Source organism: Dendrobates tinctorius, unplaced genomic scaffold (assembly GCF_039654945.1).
Source record: "Dendrobates tinctorius isolate UK_male_01 unplaced genomic scaffold, ASM3965494v1 ptg000450l, whole genome shotgun sequence".
NCBI classification, from domain to species: Eukaryota; Metazoa; Chordata; class Amphibia; order Anura; family Dendrobatidae; genus Dendrobates; species Dendrobates tinctorius.
The window spans coordinates 1,480,831-1,493,827 of record NW_027362112.1 but is presented as its reverse complement, the minus strand read 5'-3'; the positions used below and the strand labels follow the sequence as shown (position 1 = coordinate 1,493,827).

Genomic DNA, 12,997 nt, shown 5'->3' with positions numbered 1-12,997 from the left:
GCAGATCCCAAATGTTTTCCATAGGGCCCTTTTGAAACCTGTGAGGTCCGGTGGGGAGGGATCATCAGCTTCCCCGCCACCGGTTTTGGTAGACGGGCAGTCGGAGTACGAGGTGGAACGAATTGTCGACTCCAGGTTGGTCTATCGCGCCCTTCTATATCTGGTACATTGGAAAGGCTACGGTCCTGAAGAACGGTCGTGGGTTCCTGCTCGATCGGTCCATGCGGATCGGTTGGTCCGGGCCTTTCACGCCAAGTACCCTGAGAGACCTGGGGGTCCGGTGGCCCCCCATTGAGAAGAGGGTACTGTCATGATCCAGGACAGGGTTTCGCTTTGGCCCGTCCTGATCAGACTGGGGGTTAATTGTTCTGCCTCTCTCTGGCAGAGGGCGGCTATTTAATAATGCTCACTGGACCTAGGTCCGGTGTCAGTTATACTCCTGCCCTCGGCTGAGTTAGTTGACCTTGTGCGTATGTGTGCCTTGTGCCTGATTACTTGTTGCTTGTTTGGTTTTGATCCGGTTCTGTCCCTGTTACGAGTTCTGCCTGTCCCTCTTGTACTGCGCTACCTCTCGTGTATGACTCTCCGCCTGTGACCCGACTTCTCTCTGCTCGTCCCCTTGGTACCACGTCGCCCTCTTGTGTATGACCCTTGGCTTTGTCTGACCACCCGTCTGTTTGTCCCTCCTGTGCCTCGTTTGCTCGTACTGTGTGTGACCTCCATTTTGTCTGACTCTGAGTTGTTGTATGGTGTCCTGTCATCTCTGAAAGCAGGACGCTAAGCCCCTCCCCTTGCAGTCACCTGACCATAGGTCCTGTGCCAGCTTGCTAACTTCAGCGTCCACAGGTCCTGTGCCTCTTTACTTTCCGGCGCTGACAGGATCCTGACACCGATAGTTTGAAGCACGCATTGTCACCGCTGCTGCCCTGCTCCACAGGTATCTTTTAGCACTGTTTCTGTACTCAGGACACGCGCACTGGCTCAGTGAGCAAGTGCAGTGCGGTGTTCCTGACACCTTGTCTGTCTTTGTGGAGACACGACTGGTTTCACTGTGTCTGTGCAGTGTTTGTGGATATAGGACTGGTGTCTGTGGCTATTGGAGTGTTGGTCTGACTCCCGGCCCATTGTCTCTGTGGCTTTGACCCCCGGCCTCTCATCTCCGTGGCTCTGACCACTTGCGCGGACCCACAGCCTTTGTCAGTGACTCTGACCCCCGTTCCATTGTCTCCGTCGCTCTGAACCCTGGTCCCTTGTCTCTGAGGCTCTAATCCCCGGCCCTTTGTCAATGTGGCTCTGACCCCTAGCCCTTTCTCTCTGTGGCTCTGACCCACGGCACCTTCTCTCTGTGGCTCTGACCCACGGCACCTTCTCTCTGTGGCTCTGACCCACGGCACCTTCTCTCTGTGGCTCTGACCCACGGCACCTTTTCTCTGTGCTCTGACCCACGGCACCTTCTCTCGGTGGCTCTGACCCCCGGCCCCTTTACTCAGTGACTCTGACCTCTAGCTCTTTGTCTCAGTGGCTTTGAAACCCGGCTCCTTGTCTCGGTAGCTCTGACATCTGGCTCCTTGTCTCAGTGGCAATGACCCCTTGACTCAATGACTTTCACCCCTTGCCTCTGCTCTGATCCCCAGTCACTTGTTTCTGTGGCTCTGACCCCTGGCCCCTGACTCCATTTCGCTGACCCTCGTCTTCATTTCTCAGTTGCTCTGAACCCCTGGGCCGTGTCTCCATTGTTCTGAACCCGGGCCCCCAATGGCTCTGACACCCTGGCCCCTTCTCTCAGCAGCTCTGACTCCTTGTCTCCCTGGCTCTTAACCCCTGGACCCCTCTTTGTATTGCTCTGAACCCCTGGGCACTTGTCTTCATTGCTCTGAACCCATGAGCGGCTGAACCTATATCCCCATTGCCCTGAACTCCGGCCTCATTTCTCGGTGGCTCTGACACCCCCAGCCCCTTCTCTCGGTGGTTCTGACACCCCCAGCCCCTTCTCTCGGTGGCTCTGACACCCCAGCCCCTTCTCTCGGTGGCTCTGACACCCCAGCCCCTCTCTATCGGTGACTCTGACACCTTCTCTCGGCGGCTCTGATCCCCGGCCCCATTCTAGCGGTGGCTCGGTCCCTTTCTAGTGGTGGCTTTGACCCTTTCTAGCGGTGGCTCTGACCCCCGGCCCCTTTCTATCAGTGACTCCGACTCCTTCTCTCGGCGGCTCTGATCCCTGGCCCCTTTCTAGCAGTGGCTCTGAAACCACTCGGTGGCTCTGATCCCCAGCCCCTTTCTAGCGGTTTCTCTGACCCCCGGCCCCTTTCTAGCGGTGGCTCTGACCCCCAGTCCCTTCTCTCGGTGGCTCTGACCCCCTGTCCCTTTCTATCGGCGGCTCTCACCCCCGGTCCCTTTCTATCGGTGACTCTGATCCCTTCTCTCGGTAGCTCTGTCCCCCGGCCCCTTTCTCTCGGCTGCTCTGACCCCCTGTCCCTTTGTATTGGTGGCTCTCACCCCTGGTCCTTCTATATGTGACTCTGATCCCTTCTCTCGGCGGCTCTCTCCCCTGGGCCCTTTCTATCGGCGGTTCTGGCCCCCGGCCCCTTTCTATTGGCGGCTCTGACTACCTGTCCCTTTCTATCGGTGGCTCTGACCCCCGGCCCCTTTCTATCGGTGATTCTGATGCTTTCTCTTGGCGGCTCTGACCCCCCAGCCCATTTCTAGCGGTGGCTCTGACACCCGGCCCCTTTCTATTGGTGACTCTGATCCCTTCTCTTAGCGGCTCTGACCCCCGGCCCCTTTCTAGCGGCGGCTCTCACCCCCCTCCCTTTTGTAGTGGCAGCTCTCACCCCCGACCCTTTTCTAGCGGCGGCTCTCACCCCCGTCCCTTTTCTAGCGGCGGCTCTCATCCCCCTCCCTTTTGTAGTGGCGGCTCTCACCCCCGACCCTTTTCTAGCGGCGGCTCTCACCCCCGACCCTTTTCTAGCGGCGGCTCTCACCCCCGGCCCTTTTCTAGCGGCGGCTCTCACCCCCGACCCTTTTCTAGCGGCGGCTCTCACCCCCGACCCTTTTCTAGCGGCGGCTCTGACCCCCCTCCCTTTTGTAGTGGCGGCTCTCACCCCCGGCCCCTTTCTCTCGGCGGCTCTGACCCCCGGCCCGTTTCTAGCGGCGGCTCTCACCCCCAGCCCTTTTCTAGCGGCGGCTCTCACCCCCCGGCCCCTTTTTCTCGGCGTCTCTCACCCCCGGCACCTTTCTAGCGGCGGCTCTCACCCCCGGCCCGTTTCTAGCGGCGGCTCTCACCCCCAGCCCTTTTCTAGCGGCGGCTCTCACCCCCCGGCCCCTTTTTCTCTGCGTCTCTCACCCCCCGGCCCCTTTCTAGCAGCGGCTCTGACCCCCGGCCCGTTTCTCTTGGCGGCTCTCACCCCCGGCCCGTTTCTAGCGGCGGCTCTCACCCCCGGCCCCGTTCTCTCGGCGGCTCTCACCCCCGGCCCCTTTCTCTCGGCGGCTCTGACCCCCGGCCCGTTTCTAGCGGCGGCTCTCACCCCCAGCCCTTTTCTAGCGGCGGCTCTCACCCCCCGGCCCCTTTTTATCGGCGTCTCTCACCCCCCGGCCCCTTTCTAGCAGCGGCTCTGACCCCCCGACCCGTTTCTCTTGGCGGCTCTCACCCCCGGCCCGTTTCTAGCGGCGGCTCTCACCCCCGGCCCTGTTCTCTCGGCGGCTCTCACCCCCGGCCCCTTTCTCTCGGCGGCTCTGACCCCCGGCCCGTTTCTAGCGGCTGCTCTCACCCCCGGCCCCTTTCTCTCGGCAGCTCTGACCCCCGGCCCGTTTCTAGCGGCGGCTCTCACCCCCCGGCCCCTTTTTCTCGGCGTCTCTCACCCCCTGGCCCCTTTCTAGCAGCGGCTCTGACCCCCGGCCCGTTTCTCTTGGCGGCTCTCACCCCCGGCCTGTTTCTAGCGGCGGCTCTCACCCCCGGCCCCGTTCTCTCGGCGGCTCTCACCCCCGGCCCCTTTCTCTCGGCGGCTCTGACCCCCGGCCCGTTTCTCTTGGCGGCTCTCACCCCCGGCCCGTTTCTAGCGGCGGCTCTCACCCCCGGCCCCGTTCTCTCAGCGGCTCTCACCCCCGGCCCCTTTCTCTCGGCGGCTCTGACCCCCGGCCCGTTTCTAGCGGCGGCTCTCAACCCCCGGCCCCTTTTTCTCGGCGTCTCTCACCCCCCGGCCCCTTTCTAGCAGCGGCTCTGACCCCGGCCCGTTTCTCTTGGCGGCTCTCACCCCCGGCCCGTTTCTAGCGGCGGCTCTCACCCCCGGCCCCTTTCTCTCGGCGGCTCTCACCCCCGGCCCCGTTCTCTCGGCGGCTCTCACCCCCGGCCCCTTTCTCTCAGCGGCTCTGACCCCCGGCCCGTTTCTCTTGGCGGCTCTCACCCCCGGCCCGTTTCTAGCGGCGGCTCTCACCCCCGGCCCCTTTCTCTCGGCGGCTCTGACCCCCGGCCCCTTTCTCTCGGCGTCTCTCACCCCCGGCCCGTTTCTAGCGGCGGCTCTCACCCCCGGCCCCTTTCTCTCGGCGGCTCTGACCCCCGGCCCGTTTCTCTTGGCGGCTCTCACCCCCGGCCCGTTTCTAGCGGCGGCTCTCACCCCCGGCCCCGTTCTCTCGGCGGCTCTGACCCCCGGCCCGTTTCTAGCGGCGGCTCTCACCCCCGGCCCCGTTCTCTCGGCGGCTCTCACCCCCGGCCCCTTTCTCTCGGCGGCTCTGACCCCCCGGCCCGTTTCTCTTGGCGGCTCTCACCCCCGGCCCGTTTCTAGCGGCGGCTCTCACCCCCGGCCCCTTTCTCTCGGCGGCTCTGACCCCCGGCCCCTTTCTCTCGGCGTCTCTCACCCCCGGCCCGTTTCTAGCGGCGGCTATCACCCCCGGCCCCTTTCTCTCGGCGGCTCTGACCGCCGGCCCGTTTCTCTTGGCGGCTCTCACCCCCGGCCCATTTCTAGCGGCGGCTCTCACCCCCGGCCCCGTTCTCTCGGCGGCTCTCACCCCCGGCCCCTTTCTCTCGGCGGCTCTGACCCCCCGGCCCGTTTCTCTTGGCGGCTCTCACCCCCGGCCCGTTTCTAGCGGCGGCTCTGACCCCCGGCCCCTTTCTCTCGGCGGCTCTGACCCCCGGCCCCTTTCTCTCGGCGTCTCTCACCCCCGGCCCGTTTCTAGCGGCGGCTATCACCCCCGGCCCCTTTCTCTCGGCGGCTCTGACCGCCGGCCCGTTTCTCTTGGCGGCTCTCACCCCCGACCCGTTTCTAGCGGCGGCTCTCATCCCCGGCCCCGTTCTCTCCGCGGCTCGGACCCCCGGCCCCTTTCTCTCGGCGTCTCTCACCCCCGACCCGTTTCTAGCGGCGGCTCTCACCCCCGGCCCCTTTCTCTCGGCGGCTCTGACACCCGGACCCTTTCTCTCGGCGTCTCTCACCCCCGGCCCCTTTCTAGCGGCGGCTCTCACCCCCGGCCCCGTTCTCTCGGCGGCTCTCACCCCCGGCCCCTTTCTCTCGGCGGCTCTGACCCCGGCCCGTTTCTAGCGGCGGCTCTCACCCCCAGCCCTTTTCTAGCGGCGGCTCTCACCCCCCGGCCCCTTTTTCTCGGCGTCTCTCACCCCCCGGCCCCTTTCTAGCAGCGGCTCTGACCCCCGACCCGTTTCTCTTGGCGGCTCTCACCCCCGGCCCGTTTCTAGCGGCGGCTCTCACCCCCGGCCCTGTTCTCTCGGCAGCTCTCACCCCCGGCCCCTTTCTCTCGGCGGCTCTGACCCCCGGCCCGTTTCTAGCGGCGGCTCTCACCCCCGGCCCGTTTATAGCGGCGGCTCTCACCCCCGGCCCCGTTCTCTCAGCGGCTCTCACCCCCGGCCCCTTTCTCTCGGCGGCTCTGACCCCCGGCCCCTTTCTCTCGGCGGCTCTGACCCCCGGCCCGTTTCTAGCGGCGGCTCTCAACCCCCGGCCCCTTTTTCTCGGCGTCTCTCACCCCCCGGCCCCTTTCTAGCAGCGGCTCTGACCCCGGCCCGTTTCTCTTGGCGGCTCTCACCCCCGGCCCCTTTCTCTCGGCGGCTCTCACCCCCGGCCCCGTTCTCTCGGCGGCTCTCACCCCCGGCCCCTTTCTCTCGGCGGCTCTGACCCCCGGCCCGTTTCTTTTGGCGGCTCTCACCCCCGGCCCGTTTCTAGCGGAGGCTCTCACCCCCGGCCCCTTTCTCTCGGCGGCTCTGACCCCCGGCCCCTTTCTCTCGGCGTCTCTCACCCCCGGCCCGTTTCTAGCGGCGGCTCTCACCCCCGGCCCCTTTCTCTCGGCGGCTCTGACCGCCGGCCCGTTTCTCTTGGCGGCTCTCACCCCCGGCTCGTTTCTAGCGGCGGTTCTCACCCCCGGCCCGTTTCTCTTGGCGGTTCTCACCCCCGGCCCCGTTCTCTCGGCGGCTCTGACCCCCGGCCCGTTTCTAGCGGCGGCTCTCACCCCCGGCCCCGTTCTCTCGGCGGCTCTCACCCCCGGCCCCTTTCTCTCGGCGGCTCTGACCGCCGGCCCGTTTCTCTTGGCGGCTCTCACCCCCGGCCCGTTTCTAGCGGCGGCTCTCACCCCCGGCCCCTTTCTCTCGGCGGCTCTCACCCCCGGCCCCGTTCTCTCGGCGGCTCTCACCCCCGGCCCCGTTCTCTCGGCGGCTCTCACCCCCGGCCCGTTTCTCTTGGCGGCTCTCACCCCCGGCCCGTTTCTAGCGGCGGCTCTCACCCCCGGCCCCGTTCTCTCGGCGGCTCTGACCCCCGGCGCGTTTCTAGTGGTGGCTCTCACCCCCGGCCCCGTTCTCTCGGCGGCTCTCACCCCCGGCCCCGTTCTCTCGGCGGCTCTCACCCCCGGCCCCGTTCTCTCGGCGGCTCTCACCCCCGGCCCCGTTCTCTCGGCGGCTCTCACCCCCGGCCCCTTTCTCTCGGCGGCTCTGACCCCCGGCCCGTTTCTCTTGGCGGCTCTCACCCCCGGCCCGTTTCTAGCGGCGGCTCTGACCCCCGGCCCCTTTCTCTCGGCGGCTCTGACCCCCGGCCCCTTTCTCTCGGCGTCTCTCACCCCCGGCCCCTTTCTCTCGGCGGCTCTGACCGCCGGCCCGTTTCTCTTGGCGGCTCTCACCCCCGGCCCGTTTCTAGCGGCGGCTCTCACCCCCGGCCCCGTTCTCTCGGCGGCTCTGACCCCCGGCGCGTTTCTAGCGGCGGCTCTCACCCCCGGCCCCGTTCTCTCGGCGGCTCTCACCCCCGGCCCCGTTCTCTCGGCGGCTCTCACCCCCGGCCCCGTTCTCTCAGCGGCTCTGACCCCCGGCCCCTTTCTCTCGGCGGCTCTGACCCCCGGCCCGTTTCTAGCGGCGGCTCTCAACCCCCGGCCCCTTTTTCTCGGCTTCTCTCACCCCCCGGCCCCTTTCTAGCAGCGGCTCTGACCCCGGCCCGTTTCTCTTGGCGGCTCTCACCCCCGGCCCGTTTCTAGCGGCGGCTCTCACCCCCGGCCCCGTTCTCTCGGCGGCTCTCACCCCCGGCCCCTTTCTCTCGGCGGTTCTCACCCCCGGCCCCGTTCTCTCGGCGGCTCTCACCCCCGGCCCCTTTCTCTCGGCGGCTCTGACCCCCGGCCCGTTTCTCTTGGCGGCTCTCACCCCTGGCCCGTTTCTAGCGGCAGCTCTCACCCCCGGCCCCTTTCTCTCGGCGGCTCTGACCCCCGGCCCCTTTCTCTCGGCGTCTCTCACCCCCGGCCCGTTTCTAGCGGCGGCTCTCACCCCCGGCCCCTTTCTCTCGGCGGCTCTGACCCCCGGCCCGTTTCTCTTGGCGGCTCTCACCCCCGGCCCGTTTCTAGCGGCGGCTCTCACCCCCGGCCCCGTTCTCTCGGCGGCTCTGACCCCCGGCCCGTTTCTAGCGGCGGCTCTCACCCCCGGCCCCGTTCTCTCGGCGGCTCTCACCCCCGGCCCCTTTCTCTCGGCGGCTCTGACCCCCCGGCCCCTTTCTCTCGGCGGCTCTGACCCCCGGCCCGTTTCTAGCGGCGGCTCTCACCCCCGGCCCCTTTCTCTCGGCGGCTCTGACCCCCGGCCCCTTTCTCTCGGCGTCTCTCACCCCCGGCCCGTTTCTAGCGGCGGCTATCACCCCCGGCCCCTTTCTCTCGGCGGCTCTGACCGCCGGCCCGTTTCTCTTGGCGGTTCTCACCCCCGGCCCGTTTCTAGCGGCGGCTCTCACCCCCGGCCCCGTTCTCTCGGCGGCTCTCACCCCCGGCCCCTTTCTCTCGGCGGCTCTGACCCCCCGGCCCGTTTCTCTTGGCGGCTCTCACCCCCGGCCCGTTTCTAGCGGCGGCTCTCACCCCCGGCCCCTTTCTCTCGGCGGCTCTGACCCCCGGCCCCTTTCTCTCGGCGTCTCTCACCCCCGGCCCGTTTCTAGCGGCGGCTATCACCCCCGGCCCCTTTCTCTCGGCGGCTCTGACCGCCGGCCCGTTTCTCTTGGCGGCTCTCACCCCCGGCCCGTTTCTAGCGGCGGCTCTCACCCCCGGCCCCGTTCTCTCGGCGGCTCTGACCCCCGGCCCCTTTCTCTCGGCGTCTCTCACCCCCGGCCCGTTTCTAGCGGCGGCTCTCACCCCCGGCCCCTTTCTCTCGGCGGCTCTGACCCCCGGCCCCTTTCTCTCGGCGTCTCTCACCCCCGGCCCGTTTCTAGCGGCGGCTCTCACCCCCGGCCCCGTTCTCTCGGCGGCTCTCACCCCCGGCCCCTTTCTCTCGGTGGCTCTGACCCCCGGCCCGTTTCTAGCGGCGGCTCTCACCCCCAGCCCTTTTTTAGCGGCGGCTCTCACCCCCCGGCCCCTTTTTCTCGGCGTCTCTCACCCCCCGGCCCCTTTCTAGCAGCGGCTCTGACCCCCGACCCGTTTCTCTTGGCGGCTCTCACCCCCGGCCCGTTTCTAGCGGCGGCTCTCACCCCCGGCCCTGTTCTCTCGGCAGCTCTCACCCCCGGCCCCTTTCTCTCGGCGGCTCTGACCGCCGGCCCGTTTCTCTTGGCGGCTCTCACCCCCGGCCCGTTTCTAGCGGCGGCTCTCACCCCCGGCCCCGTTCTCTCGGCGGCTCTGACCCCCGGCCCCTTTCTCTTGGCGGCTCTCACCCCCGGCCCGTTTCTAGCGGCGGCTCTCACCCCCGGCCCCTTTCTCTCGGCGTCTCTCACCCCCGGCCCGTTTCTAGCGGCGGCTCTCACCCCCGGCCCCTTTCTCTCGGCGGCTCTGACCACCGGCCCGTTTCTCTTGGCGGCTCTCACCCCCGGCTCGTTTCTAGCGGCGGTTCTCACCCCCGGCTTGTTTCTAGCGGCGGTTCTCACCCCCGGCCCCGTTCTCTCAGCGGCTCTGACCCCCGGCCCGTTTCTAGCGGCGGCTCTCACCCCCGGCCCCGTTCTCTCGGCGGCTCTCACCCCCGGCCCCTTTCTCTCGGCGGCTCTGACCCCCGGCCCGTTTCTCTTGGCGGCTCTCACCCCCGGCCCCGTTCTCTCGGCGGCTCTCACCCCCGGCCCCGTTCTCTCGGCGGCTCTCACCCCCGGCCCCGTTCTCTCGGCGGCTCTCACCCCCGGCCCCGTTCTCTCGGCGGCTCTCACCCCCGGCCCCGTTCTCTCGGCGGCTCTGACCCCCGGCCCGTTTCTAGCGGCGGCTCTGACCCCCGACCCTTTTCTCTCCATCATTTTGACCTTCAGGTCCAGACGTTTGTGGTCTGCGCCAGATGAGATATGTGCTATTGCCCAGGACATGAAGGATCGTCGCCATGGATGGAGGCTGATGGGCGTGATGGTCCCCTGGTGCTAGTACCATGCTGATGAGATGGAGCGGATCTCGGTGCCGCAGGATGGCCGCTGCCAGGTGCGGGGGGCAGCGGGTGACACGATCCCTGGTGACACCCTGGTAATGCAGGGGTGAGATGCTCTGCAGCAGCCCAGCCTCCTGGAACTAGCACAAAGATGGCAGCCCCTCCCCCACTGCCGGGAGATGACAGACCCCGGGAGACGAGTGCGGGACCCCGGTACCTTCATGTCATTGATGATGGCCTGGAAGAGCCCCCCCAGCGCCCCGCACTCCTTGTCCACCGCCTCCATGCTCCGCAGATGTCGGGGTCCCGGAGGGTGACAGCAGACGCGGCTCTGGAGCGGAGAGTCCCGGCAGTGGCCGCGATCAGTCAGTGGCCGCAGTCAGATGCCCCATGGCCGCCCAGCATCCCCGGCCAGAAACGGGAGCACCGGGCTCTGCAGCGATCTGCCTGCTGCTGCCTGCACTGCAGACTGGGGAGCGGGAGGGGGAGCGGGAGGAGGAGGGACGGAGCTGTCACAGCCGAAGGGAGGGGGCGCTGTCTGTACCATGGGGGGATCCGAGCTCAGTCCGCGGATCATCCCCGGACACCGGGACTAACAGCAAGGGCTATACCCCGACCTGCCCCAGTGACGTCACAACGAATGGATATACCCCGACCTGCCCCAGTGACGTCACAACGAATGGATATACCCCGACCTGCCCCAGTGACATCACAACGAATGGATATACCCCGACCTGCCCCAGTGACATCACAACGAATGGATATACCCCGACCTGCCCCAGTGACGTCACAGCAATGGATATACCCCGACCTGCCCCAGTGACGTCACAACGAATGGATATACCCCGACCTGCCCCAGTGACATCACAACGAATGGATATACCCCGACCTGCCCCAGTGACATCACAACGAATGGATATACCCCGACCTGCCCCAGTGACGTCACAACGAATGGATATACCCCGACCTGCCCCAGTGACATCACAACGAATGGATATACCCCGACCTGCCCCAGTGACGTCACAACGAATGGCTATACCCCGACCTGCCCCAGTGACGTCACAACGAATGGATATACCCCGACCTGCCCCAGTGACGTCACAACGAATGGATATACCCCGACCTGCCCCAGTGACATCACAACGAATGGATATACCCCGACCTGCCCCAGTGACGTCACAACGAATGGATATACCCCGACCTGCCCCAGTGACGTCACAACGAATGGATATACCCCGACCTGCCCCAGTGACGTCACAACGAATGGCTATACCCCGACCTGCCCCAGTGACGTCACAACGAATGGATATACCCCGACCTGCGCCAGTGACATCACAGCGAATGGATATACCCCGACCTGCCCCAGTGACATCACAACGAATGGATATACCCCGACCTGCCCCAGTGACATCACAACGAATGGATATACCCCGACCTGCCCCAGTGACATCACAACGAATGGATATACCCCGACCTGCCCCAGTGACGTCACAACGAATGGATATACCCCGACCTGCCCCAGTGACGTCACAACGAATGGCTATACCCCGACCTGCCCCAGTGACGTCACAACGAATGGATATACCCCGACCTGCCCCAGTGACCTCACAACGAATGGATATACCCCGACCTGCCCCAGTGACATCACAACGAATGGCTATACCCCGACCTGCCCCAGTGACATCACAACGAATGGATATACCCCGACCTGCCCCAGTGACATCACAACGAATGGATATACCCCGACCTGCCCCAGTGACGTCACAACGAATGGATATACCCCGACCTGCGCCAGTGACATCACAGCGAATGGATATACCCCGACCTGCCCCAGTGACATCACAACGAATGGATATACCCCGACCTGCCCCAGTGACATCACAACGAATGGATATACCCCGACCTGCCCCAGTGACGTCACAACGAATGGATATACCCCGACCTGCCCCAGTGACATCACAACGAATGGATATACCCCGACCTGCCCCAGTGACCTCACAACGAATGGATATACCCCGACCTGCCCCAGTGACGTCACAACGAATGGATATACCCCGACCTGCCCCAGTGACATCACAACGAATGGATATACCCCGACCTGCCCCAGTGACATCACAACGAATGGATATACCCCGACCTGCCCCAGTGACGTCACAACGAATGGATATACCCCGACCTGCCCCAGTGACGTCACAACGAATGGATATACCCCGACCTGCCCCAGTGACATCACAACGAATGGATATACCCCGACCTGCCCCAGTGACATCACAACGAATGGATATACCCCGACCTGCCCCAGTGACCTCACAACGAATGGATATACCCCGACCTGCCCCAGTGACGTCACAACGAATGGATATACCCCGACCTGCCCCAGTGACATCACAACGAATGGATATACCCCGACCTGCCCCAGTGACATCACAACGAATGGATATACCCCGACCTGCCCCAGTGACGTCACAACGAATGGATATACCCCGACCTGCCCCAGTGACGTCACAACGAATGGATATACCCCGACCTGCCCCAGTGACATCACAACGAATGGATATACCCCGACCTGCCCCAGTGACATCACAACGAATGGATATACCCCGACCTGCCCCAGTGACGTCACAACGAATGGATATACCCCGACCTGCCCCAGTGACGTCACAACGAATGGATATACCCCGACCTGCCCCAGTGACATCACAACGAATGGATATACCCCGACCTGCCCCAGTGACCTCACAACGAATGGATATACCCCGACCTGCCCCAGTGACATCGCAACGAATGGATATACCCCGACCTGCCCCAGTGACATCACAACGAATGGATATACCCCGACCTGCCCCAGTGACGTCACAACGAATGGATATACCCCGACCTGCCCCAGTGACATCACAACGAATGGATATACCCCGACCTGCCCCAGTGACATCACAACGAATGGATATACCCCGACCTGCCCCAGTGACGTCACAACGAATGGATATACCCCGACCTGCCCCAGTGACGTCACAACGAATGGATATACCCCGACCTGCTCCAGTGACATCACAACGAATGGATATACCCCGACCTGCCCCAGTGACATCACAACGAATGGATATACCCCGACCTGCCCCAGTGACATCACAACGAATGGATATACCCCGACCTGCCCCAGTGACATCACAACGAATGGATATACCCCGGCCTGCCCCAGTGACGTCACAACGAATGGATATA

At 65.0% G+C, this 12,997-nt stretch overlaps 1 protein-coding gene across 5 annotated transcripts in view; it reads right to left on the bottom strand.

Moving 5' to 3' along the window:
* MTSS2 (MTSS I-BAR domain containing 2) overlaps positions 1-10,265 on the bottom strand; it is a 135,390-nt gene extending 125,125 nt beyond the window's left edge. For 4 of the 5 annotated variants that reach the window (XM_073564361.1, XM_073564363.1, XM_073564362.1 and 1 more), the window contains exon 1: positions 9,993-10,265. In XM_073564361.1, the coding sequence (XP_073420462.1) occupies positions 9,993-10,061 (69 nt within the window). In that variant the 5' untranslated portion in view covers positions 10,062-10,265. The remainder of the gene's footprint in view (positions 1-9,992) is intronic. The other variant, XM_073564366.1, reaches the window with a different exon arrangement.
* Positions 10,266-12,997: the final 2,732 nt, after the last annotated feature.